Raw genomic sequence first — 26,194 nt, 5'->3', positions numbered from 1 at the left:
CAGAGCTGCTTGGCCCCATCCAGCAGCCCAGAGGCTGTGCAGCTGATCAGCCCCCCCTGCACTAGCTGCTGCCACTCACTGCTGCCTGGAGGGGAAATATGAAGCCCATTTCACGCTGGTGGGAGTGCAGGGGGTGAGAAGAGTAATGAGAAGCTGCTTGGTGGCATCCTGTGGGGCCTGAAAGGGAACTTTCCCGTGCCTGAGTGCTGCCAGCCCTGCAAGGAAGCCACGGTTCTGTCCCCTGGCTGTGCCAGCCTTGGCCGTGGCCCTGCTGGGTCCTCTTGCTCACTGCTCTCCAGGCTCTTGCTCCTGTTTCAGGCTTCTGTAAATAACGACTGTGCTGCAAAAGTCTTTCCAAAGCCTGGTGCTTCCCCGCCCAGTTCAGACTCTCCTGGAAGCAGAGCAATGGGGGGGCCAGGAGAGCAGTTTGCTCTGCACACCCGAGTGTCCCCCCACGGGAAGGGAGGGAATTGTGACACCCAGCCCTGCCAGTCGTGGTGGTGTCACGGGTGTCCCAGCAAGGAATATGATGCATATTTTCAGGACCTGCAGTAACAGCAGGAGAGAGACAGATATATCACTATTTTGAGCTGTATTTAGAATGTGCTGGAGGGAAGGCACATTTCTGGTCACAGTGCTGACTGTGTTAGCCACGGCCCTTAAGAGGAATCATACTTTTCTTGAAGAAAACCCAGTTGTTGCTGCTCCCTGTGATTTCTTGTCTCTGCCAGGAGGTGCTGGGATGTGGCTTTGCTGTTGAAAAGTTATTTCACAGCTGTGCAGAGAGAACAGAGCCTGCAGAAACACCCTGCCATAAAAATTAGTGTCTGATAGGGGCCCTCTGGAGGGGTGTCCTGTTGCTTTGCTTGGCCATGAAGGGTTAATGGATTATACAAGACAGAAAGAGAAGGGGGATAAAGAGGCTATTAGAGGTCAGAGATGTGGAAGCCTTTGAGAAATGTTGTGGCATATCTGCCATCAGCAGCCCTCAGCAGGCAAGTGTTGCCTGTCTGTACAATTTCCTCCTTGGGGACATACTGATTTTGTTAGTGCAGGGTGACTTCAGTTCCTAAGGCAAACAGAGGGAGTCAGACAAATCCAGTATATCAGTGAGACCTCACATAGCAAATCCCAGCTTGAGCCAAACAGATTTTCTAGGAAAACATCCTCTCCTGGATTTAAAAATCCCTTATTGCAGAAGCCATCAGAGTCCTGTGGGAGTTGTTTTGATAAAAAATAACCTTTCCTGTTCAAAATGTGTGCCTTAATTCCTAGGGTTCAACTTGTCCATCCTCCCTTTCTCTGCATCTCTTCTTGTTATCCCTTTGCCAGCTGGTTGCCTTAGGTCAGGGCTGTTCCCTCAGCAGGAGCTTCCAGTCTCCCTGCATCCCTGTAGCTGAGCAGGAGCTTCCAGCCTCCCTGCATCCCTGTAGGCTTGCTGCTGTCCTGTGGAGCTGCTGGACTGTCACTCAAAAGTCTGGAGACAAAACCTGCTCCCTGGAGCAGCCCTCAGAAAGCCTCTTCCCAGGGAACACTCCCTGTTGACTCTCCCTGGCTGACCAGTCTGTAATAGATCTGTGGATCTTACAGTCTCTGTAGTGTTTCAGACTCTCACAGGAAGTTGCCTGGATGTGTCACATCACGTAGTTTGTAGTAATTCCAAGCACTATTATTTATATTAACTAAATCTTATTTTGTTTTCAAATGGAGTAGCAATTAAATTAGTTTGACAAGATTTAATTTCTGTAACCCCCAGTCAATTTGTGTTAATTACATTCTTCTCCTTTAATTCTTAAAGTGAATAAAGCTCCCTAACAGCTGTTACATAATTTTCCTAGGAATCAGTGTCAACTGGCAAACCCATAACTTCTGGGATGATCTTCTTCACCCACTGAAATATTGGTATTCCCATTAATTGTTGGAATTTCTTTGCAAATTCCACAGTCCTGCAAGACTTACTGCAAATGAACAGCACTGATCCAAGACCTTTGTTGTTCTGGTCCTGTAAAACCCTTGGATATGAATTCTCTGGACCTTCCAATCCTGAGCATCAAAGTTTTGTGTTTGTTTTCTAACACCCACCTGCAGTGCCATGGAGTGACCAGGGCTTTGTCATTTCCTCTGACTATCCTGCCTGCTTTTTCAATCCACAGAACAGAAATACTCATTCTGCATCTACCTTTTGTGTTCTCATTAACTACTCACTATCTCCTCTTATTCTATCACTTGTTCCTCGGGAGATGAGACCAACCTCCCTTGGCTCCAACCTCCTCTCAGGCAGTTGTAGAGAGTGAGAAGGTCTCCTCTCAGCCTCCTTTTCTCCTGGCTGAACACCCCCAGTCTAGAACAAACAACCCCAGAAACGGCCTCAAGTTGCCAAGACAGGTTTAAATTGGATATTAGGAACAATTTCTTCATCAAAAGGGTTGTCACAGGCTGCCGAGGGCAGTGGTGGGGTCCCCATCCCTGGAGGGACTTCAGAGCTGTGTAGATGTGGTGCTGAGGGACATGGTTTAGTGGTGGCCTTGGCAGGGCTGAATGGCTGGACTGCTTGATCTGAAAGGTCTTTTCCAATGAAACGATTTTACGATTCTATCGCTACAAGGCTTTGTGAAAACCCCAGGCTGCCCTGCCTGCTTCCTCTGCCTTCCTGCCCTGCCTTCCTACCCTTCCTACCTTGCCTGCCCTCCCTTCCTACCCTGCCTTCTTACTCTTCCTACCCTACCTTCCTGCCCTGCCCTCCTACCCTTCCTACCCTGCCCTTCCTACCCTTCCTGCCCTGCCTTCCTGCCCTTCCTACCCTACCTTCCTATCCTGCCTTCCTACCCTGCCTTCTTACTCTTTCTACTCTGCCCTCCTACCCTTCCTACCCTACCCTTCCTACCCTGCCCTTCCTACCCTGCCTTCCTGCCCTGCCTTCTTACTCTTCCTACCCTACCTTCCTGCCCTTCCTACCCTACCTTCCTACCCTTCCTGCCCTGCCTTCCTGCCCTTCCTACCCTACCTTCCTACCCTTCCTGCCCTGCCTTCCTGCCCTTCCTACCCTACCTTCCTATCCTGCCTTCCTGCCCTGCCTTCTTACTCTTCCTACCCGACCTTCCTACCCTGCCTTCCTACCCTTCCTACTCTGCCCTCCTACCCTTCCTACCCTACCCTTCCTACCCTACCCTTCCTACCCTGCCTTCCTGCCCTGCCTTCTTACTCTTCCTACCCTACCTTCCTGCCCTTCCTACCCTACCTTCCTACCCTGCCTTCCTACCCTTCCTGCCCTGCCTTCCTGCCCTTCCTACCCTACCTTCCTATCCTGCCTTCCTGCCCTGCCTTCTTACTCTTCCTACCTGACCTTCCTACCCTACCTTCCTACCCTGCCTTCCTACTCTTCCTACCCTACCTTCCTGCCCTTCCTACCCTACCTTCCTACCCTACCTTCCTACCCTGCCTTCCTACTCTTCCTACCCTACCTTCCTGCCCTTCCTACCCTACCTTCCTACCCTGCCTTCCTACCCTTCCTGCCCTGCCTTCCCTCCCTGCCCTCCCGCCCCGCTCACCTGCGGCTCCTCCCAGCGCCGTCCCCGCGGGGCAGGAGCCGGGGCCGGGGCGGGGGCAGCGCGGCCCGAGCCGGGCACAGCCCAGACGAGTCACCGCGGGCGGAAGGGAACGGCCCGACACCGGCACACACCGACCTCCCGGGACCCCAAACCCCCTCCCGGGACCCCAAACCCCCTCCCGGGACCGCCGCTCCTCCCGGGCGCTGCCAGCAGCTGCCGGCATGGGGAACATAACTTGTGTCCCTCAGGCCCCCGGGGGGTTCAGAAACTCTTTCCGACGGAAGCCCTCGCTGAAAAAGGAGTAAGTACTTTTGCTTTGACTCCGGATTGCTTTGCCAGGGCTGCTGCCCCCCCGCGGGCTGCCCCCCGTGCGGGGCTGGGCTGGGCTGGGCAACCAGCCCCGGCTCGGGAAACCCGGGAGTTCGGGATGTGCTCGGCAGGATCGGGCTGTGCCGGGGGTTTGCGGGGTGCCGGGGGTTTGCGGGGTGCCGGGAGCTGCCCGAGGCTCTTCCACAAGTGTCCGGGGAGGGATCCCCGGGATCTGCCAGCAGAGTGTCCCAGGGACGCAGCCCCCGGGAGAAATGAGGTTTATTTCAATGTGTTTTGAAAAGAACTCCCCTCTACAGGGCAGGCAGGGCAAGGTGCACATCACCTGGGGCTCCTTGTTTCCACTTGTTCCTTATTCATTTTCTGTTTCCCTTTAAATTCACAAGGCCCAGAGTTGTGGTGCTGTGTGGTGGAAAAAAACCAGCATTCACACTCCTCTGTCTTACTTCAGAGAGAGAGCCCCAAATCCCAGCACTGCATCTGTCACTCTGAAGGAACACACAACAGAAAATGGCTCGGAATTCCTCTGAGGACTTTGGTGCAGGGCTGGCCAGGACGGTGTGCAGGGAGCCCAGAGATGGATGGATGGCCCAAAATAGAGCCCACCAGGGAGTGCTGGGCCAACTGCCCCTTTGCCACTGCCTGTGCTGCTGTGCCAGGGCTGCTGGGGGTACCTGAGCACACATGAAGCAGAGCTCTCCCCATCCTGAGCACTCCGGGCTGGAAAGGAGCTCTGTTGGGAACCGTGGTGGTCCCTCATGAACCCACCACACTCATCTATGTGGGGTTCAGCATGCTGGGCTTTCAGACAAACCCCCTGAACTCTGCAAGGCTGAGGGGTTTCTAAGCCAGAGGAGATGCTGAAAGTGTCCCCTTGGTCTCCTGCACTGCCTAAGTCAGGAGCAGAGCTGTAGGAGCCTGTGGAGCTACTGTGGGGTAAAAGAGAGGGGATCATTTGGGGAACTGGGACCCTGGAGGGTTGATGTTGGGTAGCTGCAGTGAAGTGGCCAAGCCCCAGAGCACCTCCCATCCCCACTGATTTCCAGCTTCCCACGCTCGTGGCTCTCTGTGGAGATAAGCCTGGTTTCTGCTGAACTACCTGCTGCAATCTGGTTGAGACAGCAACGGCTGGGAATTCCCAACAAACCAGTCCCAGTGCTTCTTAAATGGCATTGGAAGCTGCTGGTGAATGGTGTGTGTGCAAGGGGAAGCTGGGGGCCTTGCTGGGAGTGGAAGGCAAGAGAGAGGAAAGCCACAAAGATAGAAACAAAACCCATTTGTGAATCCATGCTGGTGTGTGTGTGTACACATGCATCTCCAGGCTTTGGAATTGTCACCAAGACTGGATTTGGTCTTTGTTGTGCAATGGAACAGCACTCCACTGATGAAGAGACCCAAATGAGCCTAGCTTATCATTTGGTTATGTAAAGACATGTAAAAGCACCAAAAAACTCCAACAAGAGCAGGACAAACTCCCTTACAGTTCTCCCAGGCTGTTTATCAGCCCTTTGCTAGGCTGGGATGATTAGAAAGCCTGTGAACAAATTGCTTACTTAGCTTTCTGGGTTCCTTACTTCTGGGCAGGATTCACTATGCATCAGCCTAGATCTGTGTTTGCATGTGTGCTTTGGTTTTTTTCTCCCTTCTGTAGACAAGCTGACAAGAAAAAACTGCCCAGGTTTTTTGGTATAGAAGGAGGGCAGGAGAGAGATACGACCACAGACAAAATCCTGCAATATATTCCAGGAAAGGCAAGTACAAACTCATCCAACCCCCCTCCCCACTTCTCCCAGAGATTATTCCCACCCACCCTGAGGACAGCATGGTGCAAAAGAGGGATGGTGAGGCTGGATCAGGGGGTAGCAGCAGGACCTGTCTGGAGGAGATGGAGATCAGGTCTGCAGCCCTGTGGCCTTCACAGCAGCAGAGCCAACTGCTCCAGGGTCCCCATACAGGTGTGAGGGGACCCACCACCAGCCCAGAGGTGTGTGTTGGGGTGGGTTGTGCCGAGGGCAACACGGGCAGCGTGGTGGGAATGTCTCACACACCTTTTTGCTCTGGGTTCCTTTGTTTCTCAGCAGCCCGAGAGGGAAGGGGAAATTAGAGCAAGCATTCAAAGGTAGGGTGATTCATTCCCACGCTGGAATGAGACAGAGCAGGCAGCATATTAGCAATGAGCCTTAGGAAGGTAATCAGGAAGGGCAGGTCTGTCCCAGGCACGTACCAGCCTTGTGGCCATATGGCCCATTTCCCAGCAGGGCTCAGGGATAGCAGGGGTGAAACTATGAACCCCAAAATGTTTGCTCAGTCCCTTTGGGGGGGACAGGGATGTGGACTGAGCTTCGGGTGCCCGTGGGGCTGTCCTGTGCTTGTGTCACCCCCTGCATGGCAAAGAGGCCACGTGGGGGTGGGGGAAGGGGAAACTGAGGCAGGGACTCGGAGCTAGACAGAGGTAATGTCAGAGGTCAGCAGCAGGGTGTTTTCTCTGGATGGTTTCAAGCTGCTGGTGAGGTGCTTGTCAAGGGCTTGGTGTGCTGCAGGACCTGGTTCTGAGGGCCCTGCTGAGGTACTTTGGGATGCTGCAGCAGTACAAACATCTGCTCCCCCAAGCAGGGACCCTGCAGTCCCTTGCCATCCAGCTGCCCCCAGGTTGGCCCTTTTCATCTCAGAAGTACCTTTGCTTTTCCTCCTGTGAGCCTGAAAAGGGAGCAGGACTGGGATCCTCCTCCTGGCATCCAGAGCAGTTGGGCAGCACTTGAAGAGATGAGGCCTCTGGTGGATCCTGGACACCTTCCCTGTGGAAGCAGGGAGACCCATCATGTTAGTGGATCCTGGAAACTGAATCCCGTGAGCTGACAGGACAAAGGTCACTGGGAGATTATTCTTTCAGGGCACAAGAGAATGTGGGATCTCTTCAGGGAAGGAAGGAGGGTGGAGCAGTTATTTAGATGTTACCCTTGCCTGGGGCAGATGGGATTCAGACTCCCTGCTCAGCCACAAGCTTCTTGTGAGGCCTGGAGAAAGCCTCAGCTTAGCTCCTTTCCCACTCCCATCTTTTCAGGAGAAACACCTCCGAGGGCAGGAGGTGACTGGGTGCTGCAGGGCCAGGTTGAAGAGGTGCTGTCAGCTCGGGACTCTTCCATGCAGTCTCAGAGGGGATGGGGTCACCAAACTGTTGGGCATGACGGGCAGTTTGGGTCTGAGACAAGTGACATCCCTGAAAACCAGCCCACCCTGGGACCCTGCTGCAGGCAGCTGGCACACACAGCCACCACCTTCTGCCCCACCAGCCTTCTGCCCCGTTTCCCACACTTCCCAGTTAGGGCTTCTGTGAAGCCCAAGCAAAAATGAGGGGGAAAAGGATGTGCCAGAGGAGCGGGTGCTTCTCATTTGCTTCTTTTATCTTTAAAGAGCAGCTTTCAGAGCCCCAGGGCACCAGCCTTGCAAGGCTGAGCTCTTCCTGCTGCCAGGGTTAGTGATTCAGCTGGGAGTCACTGGGGGCTGCAGGGGCTGTGCAGGTTAATTAGTAACTTGCTCTACTTGTAGGATGAGGCAGAGAGAGGAACATGTCAGGGCACTTGTACTGCCAGAGCCCTGCTGCTCCACCAAACCCTGCGAGGAACCAGGTTCCCAGGGATCCCACTGCCTCGAGGCCAGCAGGATGAGCTAACGGGAACAGTGCTGACTGGGCTGGGGCAGGAGGGTGCTGGTCACCAGCACAGCCCAGCCTGGGGACTGAACTGGCTGGGGAGGGCTTCAGAGGGGTGACACATACTTTTTCCTGTTCATTTTGGCTGCAAACTGAGGCTTCCGCTTGGTTTTGGGGATGTGTGGGCCAGGGATGTAACTGATGCTCGTGGAGGAGGCTGTGACAGCCCTTGTCCCCAGCCCTCACACGACACCATAGGGCTCCCAGTGATGCTTTTTGGGGGACAGACAGATGCAGGCCATGCTAGTGGCCTGGCAGAGACAACCACAGACTCGGAGGTGGCATCTGTGACCACTTTGTCTGCCTGTGCCACCTTCCAGTCTGCTTGGCCATGCCATTGCCTGCATGCTGCCTGGGCACCGGGTCAGAGCCCAGCCCGTGGGCAGGCCAAGGCACAGCTTTTCCACTTCCCAGCAGGAAAAACAGGGACTGTGCTTGCTGTAACCCAGGCCTTGTGCTTGCTGTTGGGTTTAGTGCTGTCCAGCTTCCCACTGCTGCTCTCCTGAGATGTGGGCAGGAACCTGTGGAAAGCTGTGAGGGCGGTTCTCCTTGTACATACCCAAAAGTTGTCTTCATTTTGGGAAGCCCCCAGTGAAAGACATAAAATTGCTAAAAAAAACCCCCAACACACCGAGAGAGATCTGCCTGCTAAAAGAAAAACAATCCCCCAGATAGACCTGAACAGTCCCACTTCTTCCTCTGCAACCACAATACTTGCTCGTGGGTGATAAGACTGCTGTGGCTTGGAAGCCTGGTGTGGCACAGATGGCCAGGGACAGGGCCTGCAGCTTTTGTCCATGGTCTTGGAGATGCTGCCATGCTTAGCCACTAAATCCAGTTGTCCTCTCAGTCTTGCTGCAAACCCTTGAGATACACCTGAGCTAGGTGCTTGTTTTGGAGCTGGAGGGGCTCTGTTTAATGTGTTTCTTGCCACATATTTCTTGCTGTGGAAGTTCTTCCCTCCTCGCCACAGGAGAATCCCTGAGGAAGCCGAACTCTGCCAAAACAACTGCTGGATTCCCAGGTTGCTTTTGATTCTTGGGGCCTTACTTCTTGCTGGGGAATTGGGCTGCCACGTGCCAGGCAGCAGCAGCAGCTGGACAGCTGCTCACCAGCCTTGCTACTTCTCACCGTGTCCACGACTTCCTTACGTTATCCTCTCCCCGCTCCTGGTGGCTGCCCTAGTCTGAGCTGTGTTTTGGTTTTGCTGCCACAGTTGTCAGGTGATCAGTTGCTCTTTGCTCTGACAGTGGCCTCTAGCACTAATGTGATCTTTCCCTGTGCTTAATTGCCTCTCGTGAGATGATTAATTGGCAGCCAGCACGTTCCCACCTCCAGGGCATGACCTGGGTGCATGTTCCTGGGTGCTGTATGGAGCCGGATGGAAGATCATAGAATCCCAGACTGCTTTGGGTTGGAGGGGACCTTAAAGATCCTCTAGTTCCAACCCCCCTGCCATAGCCAGGGACACCTTCCAGTAGACCAGGACTTGTGCACCTTCAGGTTCTTTAGATGGTCTTGAATCTGCTCTTCTCCTACAGTGGGTGGATCATCCTTCTCCCAGTCCCTGCCTTTGCCTTCTGCAACTTGGGTGGGAGGGAGGAAAGCAGGAGGGAGACTTTGAGCAGAGGAGGGGTTAACTTGTGTCCTAAAGAAAGTTATCTCAATTCCATGGGGCCCTGGAAGGAACCCAAAGCTCTGCAGGTAGGAGGGTCCTGACAGCATGAGTTTCCTGTCCCTGGTCCACCAGGTCCCCCCTGGCCTGAGCGCTGCTGGTGTCCCTGCCACAGTTAGGAGGGGGGTTCATCTCATGCCTGAGGGGTGAGTCAGGGAGGCCCCAGCAGGACAGCTCTGGTTGGCTCTGCTGGCTCCATGTTTGTCATGGGCTTCTGCAGCTGTCTCCTTGGCACGGGCTCCGGCGGCGGGATGGGTGGTCGGGAGGTGCTGGCTGCTGGAAGCCCCAGGCTGACACTCCATCCCTGTGAGCCCCAGCAGCCTGCTCCATGCTCATTCCTGGAAATGCTCTTTGGAGAGAAGCTTGTGAGCCCTGGAGACCCACGTGCCACCACTCCATCCCTGTCTCCCAGCTCCATGCCTTGTTGGAAGCATCCCCAGTGCTCAGAGTGGGGTCCCCACAGAGGGTGGCCCCACAGAGCAGCAGCACAAACTTTGTGTTTGCCACTGACCTTTCTCTTTCACTTGGGAATGGATATCCCAGAGCCCATGACCTGTCCAACAAAGCTGACATTTAAGATATACAAGTGGGGTGTAGACCTGGGGGAAATCAGTGGTGTCCACTGGGATCCAGCCCTTCCCAAGGAAATCAGCCGACCCTTAGAAATAAAAACCTTCTTAGAGAAACTGCAGGGAGAGCTTCTCACCCCTGGGATTTTTGCAGTACCCAGACAGTGCAACAGCAGCCCCAGGCTGTGGGGGTGTGGGTTTGGGCCATTGGATGGAAGGAAGAAGTTCCATATAACCAGGATGCAGGAAACAAGGGAACCCGCAGCCCCAGGTACCAGCCCCCTCGGGGGGTGCTTGCTGCCTGCCCTTAGCTTTTTGCACTGATGATGAGCAGCTCCACCACTTTTTTTTCACTGCACCCCCTTTCTCCCCAACCCAGAAAACCTCCATTTAGGTCAATCCCTTGCCTAGGGAGGACAACCTCCCAGTAGTACCTGAGCCTCAGCTCCACACTAGCACAGAGATCCAACAACAAACAGCCCTGCCTAGGCACCTGGCCAGAGTGCCTTTCTGAGGGAGCTCTTCTGGAATGATGTTCTGGGAATGTCTCTTCTAGACATGAAGCTCCCTCCAGCTCTGATTTGCTTTTCCTGAATCCTTGGTACAGAATATTGAGAACCAGGAAAACCAGAAAGAAAACTTGGACCAGAGGTTCCCCAGCCTGTTCAAGAAGGGAAGAAGGAAAACAGTTGTCAGGAATCTGGGAAAAATGATCTATTACTCCAAGGTCAAGTTTAAATTTCAGCACTGCCAGGTAAGCTGCTTCACCTGTTTGTGGGTGTTGCTCTTCCCAGGCACAAGATGACCATGCAGGACTGGGAAGTAAAGTGCAATTCTGGGAAACATGTCTCACAGAGACTTCCTTGGGCTACTGCATGGCTCAGGGACTTCTGCTGCCATATAGTCCATGGGTACCAGCTGGTGCCCATGGGCTCAAATCCCAGTGGGAACTTGGTCAGAGAGGCAGAGGTGGCCCTTGGATAAGCCACTGCTGGCTTTTCTGTGCCCAGATCAGCCCGAGGTGCAGAGGGAAGTTGGGAGGAGGAAGGTGTCCTGAGATAAACCCCAAAATGTGTCTTTTCTGCAGGAGGTGAATGACTGCTTCTTGGAGCTGTTCCAGTCCTACCTGTACTTCCAGTCTGTGGGCTCCAACGGACTCACCTACCAGGTAGGGCATCCCAGGGGCATCCCAGTGCCAGCAGTGCCTTGCAGTTGAACACTGAGCCACAGCAACCTGCTGCTGCTGAGTCTGGACTTCCACCTTCCCAAGTCAAAAGGGCAGGAATTGCAGAGCCTGCCTGTGGGCTGCCCCCCGGGTAACAGCGTGTCCTCCTTCTGCAGGGACTGCTGCCTTTGAAAGAGCTGAAGGTGTGTGAAATAGAGACTGGGCAGGGCCCTGGGCAGCAGGAGCACGCGCTCCACATTGCAGGTTGGTGTCTTCTTTGTTTGCTCTGAGCACAGCACAGAGGGTGAATGAATCACGACTGTCTCTGCTCTTTGTCCTGCTCTGACCCAGCCCCAGAGAACAACCACACTGTGGGAAGAGGTTACAGAGAGCTGAACTCTTCCTCCCAGCATCTGTTATCTTTCCTTCCAAGGTTTCCCTGCACCTAAATGCCCAGACAGTGATGGGCAAGGCTGCAGGAAGGGAGGGGCTGGATAGGGAGTGCAGAGGGAGGATGGTCCTTGCTCCCACTGGCCAGGACTCAGGACACATGGTGACAGTCCCCATCTCTGCCCAATCATTTGCTCTTTGTGCACCACATTTGGATGAAGGGATGGAATAAAACTCCTTCTTACAAGCCCCCAAGAGTAGCAGTTAAAGCATGAAGTACATAGAAGTAAACAAGTAAGAACAAGAAAGCTCATTTGTGTCCTGTGCCCACGGTCTATGTCCTCTGGAGTCCTTTGTTAGAAAGTTGTACAATGGCCACTCAAACAAAAAAACCTGCATAAATTATAAAAAGGAGCTGGTACAAACGACCCACCAGTTTGGAGCCTGCTGAGTTGTGGTCTTGTTGCACTGTGCTTGGCTGGACCCTCCAACTCTTTTTTGGAGTCTGTAAAGTGAAGGACAACTTCTCCCAGGCGTAACCTGCCAGGAGCATCTGCAGGGGGTGGGTGGACTTGTCCTGCTTGTATTAAAACATGCAGGAGTGTGGCTGGGTGGAAAATGGCTTGAGGCTTTGTTGTTGGGCTTGTGTCCTGCTTAGGGAGAGAAAAAACCAAGGCCCTTCTGGCTGAGAGTGCTTCATATATCAGGAAGCAGCGACATGAAGAAACCAGGGAGGCAGCAATATTTGGGATCACCAGGAGATCAGTGAAGCAGTTTTGTTCTGCTTGAGGAAGAGAAATCAAGGCATGGAGGGAATAAGAGCCTTGTCCCTGGCCACACACAGGGCCAGGGTGGAAGTCTTTTGTCTCATGACTCTGAGGCACAACAGACGTGCATCCATTCGCTTGTGACATCTGGTGGCATCAGTAGTTCCCCATGAAGTGCCTTTTCGAGGGTAGTTTGGTACCTCAGAAGATCACTGGAAGTGTGGAGGTGGAGCTGAGGACAAAGCCTGGCAGCATGCAGAGCCATCCCTTGGTGTCCTGGCATGAAGAAGTGGATGGCAGCTGGCCACCAGCTTGGCTTTGTGGTCCATCTCTTGCCCATCCCCTGGTGCTGGTGAAGTTGTTGAGCACCTTGAGTTACTTCTGCCTCACCTGCAGATGTTGTCACTTTTTTGTGTCCCCTGACACAGAGATTTGGGTAGGAATAAACTTCTGCTCCTCCAGGAAGGGGCTTTCTTGTTTCCAGTGTTCCTCTGGACAAGGAAAGAGGAAGAACAGGGCATAACAGAAGAGCACGAGGGCTGGCATAGGTTGCTCAGCATGGCTGTGTCATGGCCCTGCCATAAACGTGCCCCTGGGGCTGGGGGAAATGGCAGCAACTGAATTAGCAGCAGCCTTTCAGGCTCTGCTTCCCAGCCTCCCCAGCAGCTCCTTGCTCAAGCTCCAGGCACGTCTCAGGCTCAGGCAGGAGTTTCTCTTCTCATTTTCTCTTCCTCTGGGTCCCTGTTTAGACATGGCAACGTGAGCAGCCCTCAGGATACATCTGAAAGGCTGGCCTTGGAGGAGGTGGCAGAGCAAGCAGGGCCACCTTAAGGGTCATGCCCTACCAGAAAGATTCCTGCTGTTTGTATAAGGGCACAGATGCCCAGGGAAGTATTTAGAGCTACCAAAACATCTAGATTAGCATCTCTGTACCCTCCCAGCAGCTCCAGCAAGTAGGGAATCACTTTATCTCCATTGCAAAGGCAGGGAAACCAAGGCAAGAGGAGACAAGATGGTACCTAGACACTGGGATGCCCAGTCATGCTTAGCACCTCATTACTGTACTGGGCCTGAATGGAGTGACTTACGGAAAGTCACTCAGGGAGTCTCTGCCCCAGTTTCCCCACCTCTGCTTCATCTGTATTAGTGCATTTCCTAACAGCCAGAGGTGTTTCAGTGTCTTAATTAACTATTGCTCATAAATAATGCACAAAAGACAGGATGAAGGATTCCACAGAAGGGCAAAGTACCAGGCTTATCCCAGGTACTTCCTCACCTGAACACTTCTAAGTCCCGCAAAGCCAGAATCTTACTGAGTGTGCACCAAGTGTAGTTTAACATGAGGTCACCAGTAAATTATTAATCATAACATACATTCTGTAGCCTGCCAGAAATTATTCTTAACATCATGAGGTTACATCTGTAGTGAGTAGCAGAGGGTGTGTGAGACTATTTTGCTCGTGCTACTAAGGGTAAGATAGCTCAAAACAAAAATCAACAAGATATGGGGCTGTTCCTCCCTTCAAGAGTATGTCTGAGAGCTGCTGCAGGGTGTCTGGCACGGATTGTCCTTGGTGAAGCAATAAATAAACAGTGTCAGAAGGCTCCCCATGTTCTACATTCGGAGTGCCAAAGTGGAAGTAAGAACTAGCATGAAACTGGCGTGGAGTTGGGCTGTCTGCAGCAGCACATTGGGATAGTCTCAGAGCTGCTTTTCACAAACAACAAAGAGGGTCTTTAAAAACTGCAATCTGTTGATTTCAAAGCTTGATGTTTGTGCTGTCTTTGATTTTTGTTCTCGGCCTGAAAAAGTGGCTGGTGGTCAGAGCTAGCTGTGGCTGCCTGGGCAGGCAGTGGGAAGGTGCCGGCTGGAGCAGGCAGCCCGGGGTGAGGCCACATGCTCCAGGCAGTGGCAGGGAGGAGGGAACATGATGCCAACAGAGCAGGCAGCCCAGGGTGTGATGTGCCCAGGAGAACAGCTCTGCCCAGCTGATTACTTGCTGGTGCTGCAATGGGTGGCCTTATCTGCTCGACTCATCTTGTGTCTTGCATGTCCAGGTCCTCAACTGAATCCCCTTATCGTGTTCTGCCCGACTGAGTCAGAGCTGAAGCAGTGGCTTTATCACCTGGAGAAACAGATCCAGCTCAATAGAAGCCTTGGCTTGTCCTTCCTCTCTCAGGTTAGTGTCTTGGGACAGTGAGGGGGCATGTTTCTCATGCTGACTTTCTCTGCCCGTGGAGGAACTGTGCATTTGTGCTCAGATGGCCCTAAGGGCTCAGGTCTGTGCAGCCAGCCCCTGAGTGAATGTGGGATTTCAGTCTGAGTGGGGGATTTCAGTCTGAATGGGAACTCCAAAGGTGCTCTGTACTGCTGAGACCTGACAACAGCTTGCTGTGCTTCTGCTCTGTGTGTGTCTGCCCCTGCAGCTTCTCAATTTGGAGCCTGCCTTCTGTGCGGTTTCCTGCCAGGGAAGGGTGCAAACAGAAATGCTTTGCAAGAGGGTCTGGCAGGTTGTGTGTGCTTGAAACGGACAGCAACGACCCAGCCTCTGAGGGGGCAAGAGTTTTGTGTCTGCTTCAGAGAAATTCTCACACAGTTGGCTGCTTGTGCAATTATCCAGTTTACAAAACATTTGAAGGAGGAGACTGGGACTGGGGCCTGGAAAACAGGATGAGATTCAAGAGACCTGTCTTCTCTTGCAGACTCCATAGGGTGTTTTAGTTTCCTCCCTGTCTCCATCTTCCCACTTGTAAAACAGAGAAACTCCAGTTTGAAAGCCAATGTGCAGATGATACTAGGTACCAAGTGTGATTATTCAGTCCTGGATGGGAAACTGGCTCCTGCACAGATTTATAAAGTGTTCTGAGATGGTCCAGCTAAACTCTTAAGGGAGGACATGCCTTGCCCTGCATCTTCATTCTGCTCCTGTCCCTAGAATGACTGGAAGCAGAGCTCCATGGAGAAGGAGGAGCTGCGGTGGTCTGTGCAGAACATGCCTGTCCAGGAGTGGAGAGGGACCCAGCGGGAATCCCTGGGTGATGTCCTCTGTGTTTCCAAAGTGAAGCTTCAGCATCTGCCTTTCCAGGTAGGACACATCTCCAGGGAGCAGCCTCCTGTCAGCATGGCTCAGGAAAGGCAATGGATGGAGTGCAGAATCCTGCCTACCTGCTGCCACCAATCCAACAGGGCCATGAAGGGTCCTTTTACCTACATCCCAGTAAATGGAAGCAGCTCCTGTGGCCCAGCAGTGGTCCTGGGGAACATTCATAAGTGCTTGCAGGACAGGGCTGGCAGCTGGAGCTGTTGGGAATGGCCAGTGGAGCCTGGTTGCAGGGAAGCAGCTTGGCTGTTTGCAGAGCCTTCGCCTCAGGCTGCTGCCAGAGAGACCAAGCAAAGGGCTCTCCAGATCCCAGCCCTTCCACAAGGAACCCTCTTCTTTCCTTCCTAAGGAGCAGCATGACCGGCTGTTGGTGCTTTACCCATCCACGCTGGTGATAGTCTCTGAGGAAGGCAACAGCCTCTTCTTTAAGGTGAGTGGATTTTGGGGCATCTTCCTGCTCTCTTCCACCCATCCACAGTGGCTCCTTTGGCACCTCTTTGGCCCTTTGCTCCCCTCCACCTGCGTCCCTTCGTGCTCCTCGTGTTGGCAAGGGCTTTCCCTCCATGCTGCTCCCTTGCCAGCTGGCAGGTGACTGGGCAGAGGGATGTTGCAAGCTATCTTCCCATGAGAAACACCTTGCTCTCCTACAAAAAAAAAAAACCCCGAGGTGGGGAAAGGAGCCAGCTGCCAAGGAATCTGAGTCTCTGGAGGAGGGAGCCTGGCATGGCTCTGTGTGGTTGTGCTGGCGGGGAGCCTGGCTCGCTTGCTTGAGTCAGGAGCTGGAACAGCTCCAGAGAGTCCCTCTGCAGCTTCCCAGGCCCTGCCTGGTGGGACCACTTGAAATTTCAGCAGGTAGCATCCAGGCAGCACATCTGGTGCTGGTGGGTAAGGACAAAAGCAGTTTGTTGGCTGGGGGACAGAGAGGAGAGGCCTTTGCTGCTCTTTCCCTCTGCAGAACAAGGGCCCGGAGCAATGTCTGGGCACACTAGTGGAAAGGCCAACAAGGATGTGGAGGCCTGAGTGTCCCAGGGGCTGTGAGACCAGCTGCTCTAGCCCACTGGTGTGTCTTTGCTTGTAGGAACCACGCTGGGAGCCTCAGCACTGCCAGGCAGAGGCACTGTGGGCTCTGGGAGCTGTGTCTGCATTGCCTGCTGGCTGAACAGCCCTTAAGCCTGATTGCTGACATCACTGCAGTGGCTGTTCAACAGCCCTGGGCTTTCTGGCCCTGTTTTCTCTGCCAAAAAGTGCACTGAACTGCCTGTGAACCTGCAGGTGCAGCACGGCTGGCACATGAGGGAGCAGAGCTGAGCATCCTTAGTCACTGAGAGAGGGGCTGGTGACAAGGAAATCCTGCAGAGACTGAGGGCTTGTGTGTCCTCACCAGGGTCCTTCCTTCTTCACCTGATTTCACCAAGTCCCCCACAGGCCCTCGGCCACGCAGGTTGCTTTTAATTCAAGGGCTACCCCTGGGAAGACCTCCATAGATCAACTCCCTGGCTGTGCCCCCAAGGAGCAGAGTGTGAGGAAGGCCACATGCCAGTCAGAGCTCTCCTCTGTGCAGAGGGTGTTTTCCAGCAGCTGGTGGCTTGTGTGACACACCTCAGTCAGAGCTTGTTTTCGGGAACATGTTGTTTGCAGCTCCTGGGAACGGGGCACCACGTAAGGGGGCCTTGGGCTGGGCTCTCAGATTAACTCATCTCTTTTGAAACCTTAAACCAGATTTGTCTGCCTTGTCCTTGCAATGTTCCCTTCCCACGGTGCACGAGCGTGGGTCCCCAGGCGTCTCACACTGGGGTAATGGCAGGGCTCTCTGCAGCCGGGAGGTGATTCACCAGCCTGTGACACCGCAGTGGGAACCTGATTTTCCACAGGCATGTCAGGGCACAGGAGCCTTCTCCTGGGGCTTCTGCAAATTAACTTCCCCTCCTTCCCTGCCAGCAGATGCTGAGCCCTACAGTTTGTGTGTGAAGGAATAGCCCACTCCTTTTTGTTCTTCTGTTTTCATACAAACCACAGGAGAGGCTGTTGCCAAGTTTGTGTGTGGGACAGGGAAAGCAGGGGCTGAGCCTGCCCGGATGGGGCTCTCCCAAAGCTGGTGGGAAACAGCCCTGGGCAGGGTGTAAATCAGCAAGGGGGAAGATGCTGGGGAGAGTGGGTTCACATCGTGCCTGGGGAGGGCAGGAGGGGCTCTCTGCAGCCAGTCTGTTACCTGTGGGATGCTGCTGTGCTTCCCTAGGTAGGCCTCCAGCCCCAGGGTGTTTCAGCCCCCTCCCATGGACTGGCAGCTGTTGCCTTAGGGAGGACAGAGCACTGGGAGCCTGGAGGACCCCCGTGCAATGGTCCTTGAGAGCAGGAGGGATGTTTGAATGTGCCAGAGAGCTGAGAAGTGAGATGAGCAGGCAGCCCCAGCCTCCTCCACGTGCAGCCTTGCAGCAACTTCAGCACCCGCTGAAGTGTCAAAGTCCCTGCCTCACAGCAGGAGCATTGCATGAGCTTTCCCTCCCAAGGTCAGCCTCCTTGTGCTGCTCATAAATCACTCTGGGTGCTGGAGGAATACCACAGCAGGCTGCGTGTGCCCACAGGCTATTGCAGAGAGGCAGCTGGCCAGCACAAACCACCGCCACGCGGCCCAGCTCCACGGTTCCCTTGTGGCAAAGCTCTCATGTCGGCCACGTTCCCCGGAGCCTGTGCAGCTGGGGCAGCTTTGCAGTGAGGGTGTGATGAGGGCTTTCTGCTAGACACCTTATTTCGCAGCCCATAAACTTAGGCAAATGAATTGCACTTAAGAGAGGACCTTTGGCTAAATGCCAGGGCTTTGCTCCTGCTTTCTGTGCTTCCTCTGCTGTTGGGCGTAGGCGAGAGTGGCATGAGGTGGGAACTTCATTTCCTGAGCTCTTCCCAGACCCTGTGTTTGCCATCCCAGCCAGGAGCTGTTCCCAGGGCTAGCTGGTGCTCTGTACCCACAGACAGAGTCAGTGTGACATCCAGGAGAGGTGAACAGGATTAAGGAACCAAGAAACTATGTGTCACTTGTTTTCCCCCTGCTCAGGGAAAGAGAGAGATGAGAAGTAAAGAAATGAGCTCATCTGTGAGATGGTTACAGCTCTAAATCTGCTTCAGCTGCTCTCCCAGGACTGTCCTTGTTCCATATATGTAAGGAAAATTCAGCTTGGGGAGCCCCAAAGAACAAGCTGGGCTTGTGAGCTGTGCTGGGCTGTGAGCTGGGCTCAGCCATGCAGTCCTAAGCCTGCTTCTCTCTCGACAGGGCGAGCTGCCACTCAACGCCATCCAAGTGCTTTTTGAAGAAAACGAGAAAACCTCCTTTTTAATCGAAGGTGCGTGTCCGGCGTGCCGGGGGGGGTGCTGGCAGCAGCCACGGCGGCCTCTGCGATTGCGCTGTGGCCATCCTCTTGGCTGGGCTAGCTCACATTGGCACCCAAGCTTGGAAATGTCATCCTGCCTGTGCCCTGGCTGTGCTGGCAGGGAGAGGCTGGGAGCAAGTGGCAGGGGATGAGCTTGTCACAGCTTGGCTGACCGGGCTCCCCCTCATTTAGATCTTGCCTGTGTCTCCTCTGTCCTGCCTTCAGGTGCAAAGGGGTCAGCACCGAAGGCTGAGCGTTCCCATTGTCCCTGCACCGGTGTCAGGATCTCCAGACCCCAGGAGAGTGTGGGGAGGGATGGAGCAAGGGGACTCCTGTGGGTTTCTGAAGAAAGCAGCACAGCCTGTTGGTTAAAGCCAGTGACAGTGAAGGGTGTTTTTACAGGGCGACTAATCAATTCGATCCGGGTGATCTGCCGCAGCTATGACGATTACCAGGAGTGGCTCTACTGCCTCAAAACAGCCCAGTTTCGAAATGCCGACTCCTCCCTCTCTGGATCAGAGAGTTTCTCAGGATCAAAGCTGCCCCACCCCAGCCAGGTAACTGATGCTGTGGGTTTGCACGGTCATCAATAGATGCTTCTCAGGACTCCTGTCTGTCCGATCTCTGGCCACGTGTCATGCTCTTGTGACACAAGACTTTCCTTCAAGTCCCTTTCTCAAAGGCTCTCATGAAGTTGCTGATCCCTACAAATTACTTTGAATTCCTGTATCACATCACATAGCCACACATTATATGAAATTCCTTCAACAGCAGGCCCCTGGCCCTAGGCTGCGACATGTTGTGCATTGAGGCATTGGCACAAGGACATTAGGAGGGTCTTGCGAGGAGGGGACACCCACTGCAGCTGGGATGGGGTCAGGGTGCCTGAGCACCCTTCACCCCCCTGTGAGCCCTCGTCTTTTGCCCCTAAAAGCTGAAATGAGCCACCCACTGAGCTGTAGAGGACTGCACACCCCACCACACCAGGCACGGCCACACGGGCAGCTGCTCACCATGTGGGCACAGTGCAGACCCCAGGCTCGTGTGGGCAGGGAGGGCTGGGCTGGCCCGATGAGGCTGAGGGGACAGAGCTGGGGAGGGACAGGCTGGCAGCCACCCAGAGGGCTGTCCCTATGTGCTGTTCTTCTCCCCCATCCAGTTTGCTGGCAGTGGGAGAGGGTCGCTCACATCTGATGGCCGTACAAACTCCTGGGCCTCGGGAGGCAGAGTGCCCACCTTGACACACCTCTCCCAGAACAGCGGCTCCCTCCCTGATGGACACTCCTTCGTGCTGATGCCTGAGAGCAGAGGGCTTGAAGAATCCCTCTCCCCTGGCTATTCCCAGCCTTTCCATGTAAGTGAACCCCCCAAAAGCCTGGGATGCATGTGGGGACAGTCCCTACCCTGGAGCAGAGTGGTCTGTCCCAGTGCCCGACGGGCTGCGCTCGCCTGGTCCCTGTTTGCCACGCGACATAACACCCCCATGCCAGGAGCCTTTGTCCTGGCTCAGCTCTAGCATTCCTGATAAAGTCTGCCAAAGGGTCCCATCCCAATACTCCACCCTGTGTAAGGACTGTTTGTACAGATTGCAAAAGGGTAAATGGGACTGTTCCAAGGCCAGGAAATCCCAGAGTAAAGCTGTGGGTGTTGGGGGTGACAGGCCAGGCCTTTGCTCTGACCCTGTGCAGTATTTGTACATCCAGGGAGGAACACGTGGGGCACAGACTTGGCCACAGGACTGTGCTGATGCAGGAGTGCCCTGCACTGGTTACAGGATGGGTCTGTGTCCCCAGGGCTGGCCTGGGGACAGCCAGCTCCAGGCTCTGTCTTCTCCTTTCAGTGCCTGGCACAAACCATCTGGCCAAGCACAGGGCTGCCCATGCAGGACCTGCGAAGGGGAAGCAGCGCCAGAAAGTCCAAGGAGAAGTGTGGGCCTTGTGGCCAGCAGCTGCCCAGCCAGGACGTGGAGAGGACCATCCATAGGCTCGTTTCTGAACCCCCCCCTGGAGACCTGCTGTACCACGAGCCCTACGCAGCACACAGCGCGCAGCACCGCCGGGCAGCTCCCCCGCCACACCTGGACCTCAGCAGTGTAAGGGTGCAGGGTTTGTGTGCTCCTCACAGGGATAGCTGTCCTGGTAGGTGCTCCAGGGCAGGCAAGAAACCCATTTCAGTTTGAAAATGGCGTGTAGGAGATGAGGTTGAAAACAGCAGATGGCCCTGAGGTGCCACACACTGGAGGCCCCGAGGTGCCGGGCACCAAGCACCACAACTCTGCAAGTAGGAGTGTTAATGACTTCATAGGACACAAGCCCTTCCTCTGAGGGCTTTCCAGCATGTGTCCATCACTAGTTCAGTGTGTGATGCCATGTTTCCCTCCCCTTGATGAGTATGCATCTGTGTCAGGCCCAGGGAAGGGCCCTTGTCAGCACAGACGGCCTCGTCGGGAATCTGCCACCCCTCACAGCTGGGACTGGAACTGGCTGGAAACTCCCCACTCTGACCCCCCCCCAGCAGGGATGAGCAGCAAGTAGGGAACAACATGTCATGTTCCTGACTCAATTCTGCCTTTTCTTTAGCTGAACAGATGGAGCTTGGTGGGAAGTCAGCCCTCGACAGCTTCCAGCTCCCTGGAGAAGCCGGCCGTGCCCCACTCCCCCTCCTACGCTGACCCCTACACTCCCAGCTCCCCTGGTGCTCGCAGCCTGGCCGGCTCCAGCTTCCTGGAAGAGGTATCCTGCCCTGACTCAGCACACAGGCTTTTGGTTCCAGAAATTGTGCCTTGGGCCATTTCTTTTTCTGCTGTCTGAGCCTGAGCGGGATGTGGGAACTGCCTTTCGGGGTGGGGCCCAGCACAGCATAGTTCTCTGTTTTTTCAAGCCAGGACAGAGTCAGGAACAGGTTTCCCCTGTCTTATCACTGCATGCCAGTGTCACAACAATCCCAGAAACCACAAAGCGAAGGCAAGAGACTGAGATGTGATCCAGTCTACAGAAATTAGAGATGAGTCAGACACAGAGACCACTTTATCCATTCCCCAAAAATTCTAGCTGTGATAAAGTGCCCACTGAGGGCTGCATTTCTAGTTTTGCTTCTCTCCTGGGAAAAGACTGTTCCTGGGTCTGTGGCTGGCATCCCCTGTACTGCTGAAGCCCTCTCTTCCCTCAGAGGGTTCTTTCTGTCCTTCTGCATCCCTTGAGCTGCCAGTAGGTTTCATCCTACTGCCTTCACATCTGGCCAGCTTCCATTACCTCTGTTGGGTCCTCTGAGGGACAACAGCCATTCTTCCTTTCCTGCCTAAGGCCTTCAGGCTTGGAATGTAGTAGAGTTTGCAAGGCAGGCTGGAAACCTTGGTTTGCCTAAGTCAGTTCAGTGCAGGGCTGGTGGGAAGCAGACAGTCAAGTGTTCTCAGCCCTCCACTGCTGATATCAAATGTAGAGTATGTTTTGGTTCAGTTCCTGCAGTGTCATGGACAGACGGGCTCAGCACAGGGGAACAGGTGCCCATCCCTCCCGGGACCCCAGCACCTCTCCCTGCAGAGGAGGAGCTGCCAGCCCAGCAGTCACTGCAGAGACCTGCCTGCACCTCCCAGTCACAGCACCTCCTGCCGCCTCCAGCTGTTGCCTTCTGATGCTTCTTATCTTGAAGATGTGAGTTTGTAAATGCAGTTCTACTGCTGCACACTGTGCAGGCTGCAGGGGAAGACAGGGGGGTGTGAGGGTCCCAGCTTCCTTTCTCCAGGCTGGCAGAGTGGTCGGTCATTGCCAGGCTCTGAGCCCTTTGCTCTGTGACCTGGGATGACCCAGGGGAACCAACAGAGAGCTGATTCCTGGTGTGTGGTACCCCAGGACTGCAGCTCCAATCATCCTCATCAGCACATCTCTTCCTTTTCAGGCCTCTTCTCTGCAAGAGGAACATCTGGGCCCTTCGTTGCAGCCACGAGGTGAGACTCCTGGGAAGCTGCTTGGGTGCTGCAGCCCACCCCACCTCCGTCTCCATAAGCATCACTCAAAGCAGGGCTTAGACAGATTGAAGGGACTCACACATGCTCTTCCTTCCTCCTGCTTCCCTGTGACAGACCCAGTCTGTCACCCTGCCCCTTGCCTGTGCCTGCTGGGGGCCATTGCCTTGGTTTCCACTCCCTGCCCACCCCTCACCCATGGGGCCTCAAGGCTTGTTCTGTGGCACGCTTGGCACCTTCCACCGCTTTGCCTAGATCTAGTTGCCTCTGAGCTGTGATTTTGCTGACCCTTGTGCCTTCTCTCTGCTGGTGGAGCAGAAGGCAGCCATGAGGTTGCTCCTGAGCTCTCTGAACACCTGGGTCTGTTTTTCTGCAGGTGGGAATTTCAGCCCTTACGACCTGCCAGGCTCCAGCAGCTCGCACCGCGACTCGGCAGCCTACCATGACTATGCTGAGCTCCAGAGCTTCCAGAGTGACTTCAGCTATGACAACCTGTGGGAAGCTGAGGGGAAGGAGCCAGACACCCCACACACCTCCCCAGCTCCTGGCCAACAGTTTTACCAGGTCTGAGGGAAGGAACCCACAGCCAAGCACAGAAGAGCCCCCAGGGCTCTTTTCTCACTGGGCTCCCCTCCAGAGTGAGGAGCCTGGGACATACAAAGCAAAAGGAAGGGCCCCGCTCTGCCAAAGGCTGGTTCTCATGTCCTGGCAGGTCCAGAGTTTAAACTTCTTCCCTAAATCTGAGGATGGGGCTAAAGCTCAAAAGCAAGAGCCTCTGCAGACCCAGAGGAGCAGCATGTGTGCCCTGCTAAGGAGCTTGCTCTGCCGCTGCCCTGGCTAGGGAACAGCATTGCCCCCTGAAAATAAAAGGAAGAACAAAAAGCTGGTCAGGCTCCCTCAGATCAAAGGGACTGGGTGTTCAGACAGAGCAGTCACTCAAAGGCCAAAGAAAAGGGCTGGGGTTTGGCTGGGTTAGTTTGATCATCTTCCTTTTTACCAGAACCCTCAGGCTGGTCACTTGGAAGATCCACTGATCCCTGAGAATAGCTGTTAAGCCAAACCTCCCCCCATTGAGCTCTGAAGCCTGCAAAGATGTATGAGACATGCCCCATGGTGGTCTATAAGGTTGGCAGCAAGAGCTGAGCTCATGGGATTGTCTTCCTGAGAGGCCAGAGTTATCTGATGGAGATGGAGGGGAAAACCCAGATCTGGGCAGAATGGGATCTTCTTTCCACTTTATGCAAAAAAAATCTTTCTTGCCAGTCCTGGCTCCAAACCATGGTGGTGACCTGCAATATTATGAGCCTGCCACCTTGGCAGATGGAACCAAGAACTGTACTGCCAGCAAATACGCCAAGTGGCTTGTGTTTACCAAGGTCTTCCCTGGCAAGGATGTCCTAGATTCCTCCTACAGGACTGTGTCCTTTCCTCCCACCCCTCTGCACCTTACTGGACTCCCACAAAATGCTGCCTATGAGTATCTGGGCAGGGAGGGAAGGAAAAATATTAACTACAAGCCAAACTCTAGTACAGCCATAACACTCCAGTGATCAGAGCAGTGTCAGTGTGTGCTGCAACCTCTCTTCCCTTCTCCAGAGCAGCAAGACCAGGACACAAACAACAAGGGACAAGAGTCTCAGTTTTCCATTCTCTTAGGTCAGATCCTTTAGCACATATAAGGTCAGCAGCAAATCCAAATGTTTTTACCTGAGGCTCCAAATTCTTAACCTTTGTTCCCTGAAGAGGCTACAAACCAAACATAGTAACAAAATCTCTATTTTCGTTCCTTCACTGGTGCAAACAAAAGAATCCAGGAGCTCTTTGTACTTGAATATCTACGTATTACATTGTACTTGTATTTTCTTTTTTCAGAAGGTATCCAACAAAGTTTACATGCAAGGTTTGAGTGGATTATATGTATTTAATGTGTAAATGTGGCTGAGTTGAAGATGTATTTAATTTTCTAGCTGTGGGTGATGTTTGGTACTGTAGAATGGGCAGCTGTCTGCACATTCGTGTGTGTGTGTGTTGATTTGGGTCTGGTTTTGTTTACTGTCATTTTGGGAAGATTTGTATCTAATAGCAACCCCAAAAGGATCTATTTATTCAGAACAAAGCTGCACTAGGGAACATCAGAAGCACATGGTAACCTGGGGGGCAGCCACACTCACAAGCTCCTCTGAACACGCTGACTTTGGAAACTGTCACCATGATCTTTTTAATTTGGTTTCAGCAGTGATATCTGCAATGTATCATAAGGGAAAAGCTCCTCCCTGTTGCTGTAAAAGTTCCCTGGTGGATTTCTGTCAGACTGGACAATTGCAATACACATTCTTCTGGAATACTTTTGTGCTTCTTTCTTTCTTTGCCGTCCCCTAGTTTAATGGAGGTGAATTTTTGTCCATTGCTGTTGTCCCTTCCAAAACTCCTCCTCCCTTGAGGGCTTTGGGGCCCTGGCTCCAGGAGGATTTCCAGAGTGCTGACTGTCCAGGTCACTCATAAACACCTAATCCTAAAGCAAAGTCTCCCCTGCATTTGTCAGGCAACGGGACCTGGCTGGAGGTTTAATGCGAAAGCGAATCAGACTTTGCTTCAGCCCTGTGTTCTGGGGGTGAAAATCAGCTGGTGACACTGGGTGGCTCTGTGTGCAGCTGGGAATGCCCGTGCCATGCAAGAGGCAGAGGTGTTGGTGTATCTGTCCCTAGTGAGCAACTCTCCCAAGCTCCCACATGCCACCACAGTGATGGGTGACAGTGACACACAGGGCCACCAGCAGCAGGGCCTGAGACCCCCAAACACTGCAGAGACATGACAGCTTCTTGAGCCATTTTAGTCCTGCTCCCAGAGTGGCAGCTTTCCTGGGCTTACATCTGGGCTAAATTTGTCACTCTTTCAACTGCCTGCCCTTTCAGCACGCAGGCTGCTTGTTTCTCACGCTTCCCGCACGCCTCTGTGCGCAGCTGCCGTGGTCTGTTTGGCTCCTGTTTCAGGTCCTGAACTCCATCCCTGTGTTCGTGCCTCTGTGCCTGAGTTATTGCCTTGTTCCTGGGGTACTTCTGGGGCAGAGTGTAGCTCTTTCCAGCTGCTGCCCCGGGTCAGAACATAGTGTTTCAGGATGAAATGTGAGCTTGCCCTTCGCAATCAGACACCGTCAGGGGCTTGCAGCGGGGGAGAGACGGGCTGTGGGTGTGCACAGGACCTGAGTATTGTGGTAACAAACTGCCACTCAAATGGCTACACAGCCACAGAAGCAGCTCAAGGAGTTTTACTTACACCTTTTCCCAGCTAGGTTTAGCACCCCTAGAAGTAGCAGCATTTCTTCCTGCTCTCCCTCCATCTGTCCCTACTTTAGAAAGATATGCAGCTTTGCTAGGCTGGTATAATGAATGCAGAGCAATTCATGTGTGTGTGCAAGCTCTAAAATATTTCCAGACCAGGCCCCATAAGCATCAGCTTGGTCAAGACCCACACCATAGCTCCTCAGCACAGCCTGCTTTCCCAGTTGGATCATGGGCTTTACTGGCCTTCGGTTTCCCTGGATGGTTTCCTGCCCAGATGCTGACCTGAGTGGCTCCAGAGCAGGTGAGAACAGGGCTGCTCTGTGAGCTCTGCTCACGGAC

General features: G+C 53.9%; 1 protein-coding gene across 1 annotated transcript; it reads left to right on the top strand.

Annotated features, from left to right (window-relative positions):
* Nucleotides 1-3,648: 3,648 nt before the first annotated feature.
* On the top strand, nt 3,649-24,978 carry PLEKHN1 (pleckstrin homology domain containing N1). The gene is made up of 16 exons (XM_051637292.1): nt 3,649-3,849; nt 5,527-5,626; nt 10,436-10,582; nt 10,916-10,996; nt 11,170-11,257; nt 14,209-14,330; nt 15,087-15,236; nt 15,601-15,681; nt 18,517-18,586; nt 19,016-19,170; nt 19,773-19,967; nt 20,454-20,705; nt 21,193-21,345; nt 22,069-22,263; nt 22,508-22,556; nt 22,951-24,978. Exons 1-16 carry the CDS (start codon nt 3,770-3,772, stop codon nt 23,142-23,144), a joined length of 2,112 nt encoding a protein of 703 aa, XP_051493252.1. The 5' UTR covers nt 3,649-3,769; the 3' UTR covers nt 23,145-24,978.
* The last annotated feature ends 1,216 nt before the right edge of the window (nt 24,979-26,194 follow it).

The sequence above is a fragment of the Apus apus genome, chromosome 20 (genome assembly GCF_020740795.1).
Source record: "Apus apus isolate bApuApu2 chromosome 20, bApuApu2.pri.cur, whole genome shotgun sequence".
NCBI classification, from domain to species: Eukaryota; Metazoa; Chordata; class Aves; order Apodiformes; family Apodidae; genus Apus; species Apus apus.
This window is presented reverse-complemented; position numbering and strand designations above follow the sequence as displayed.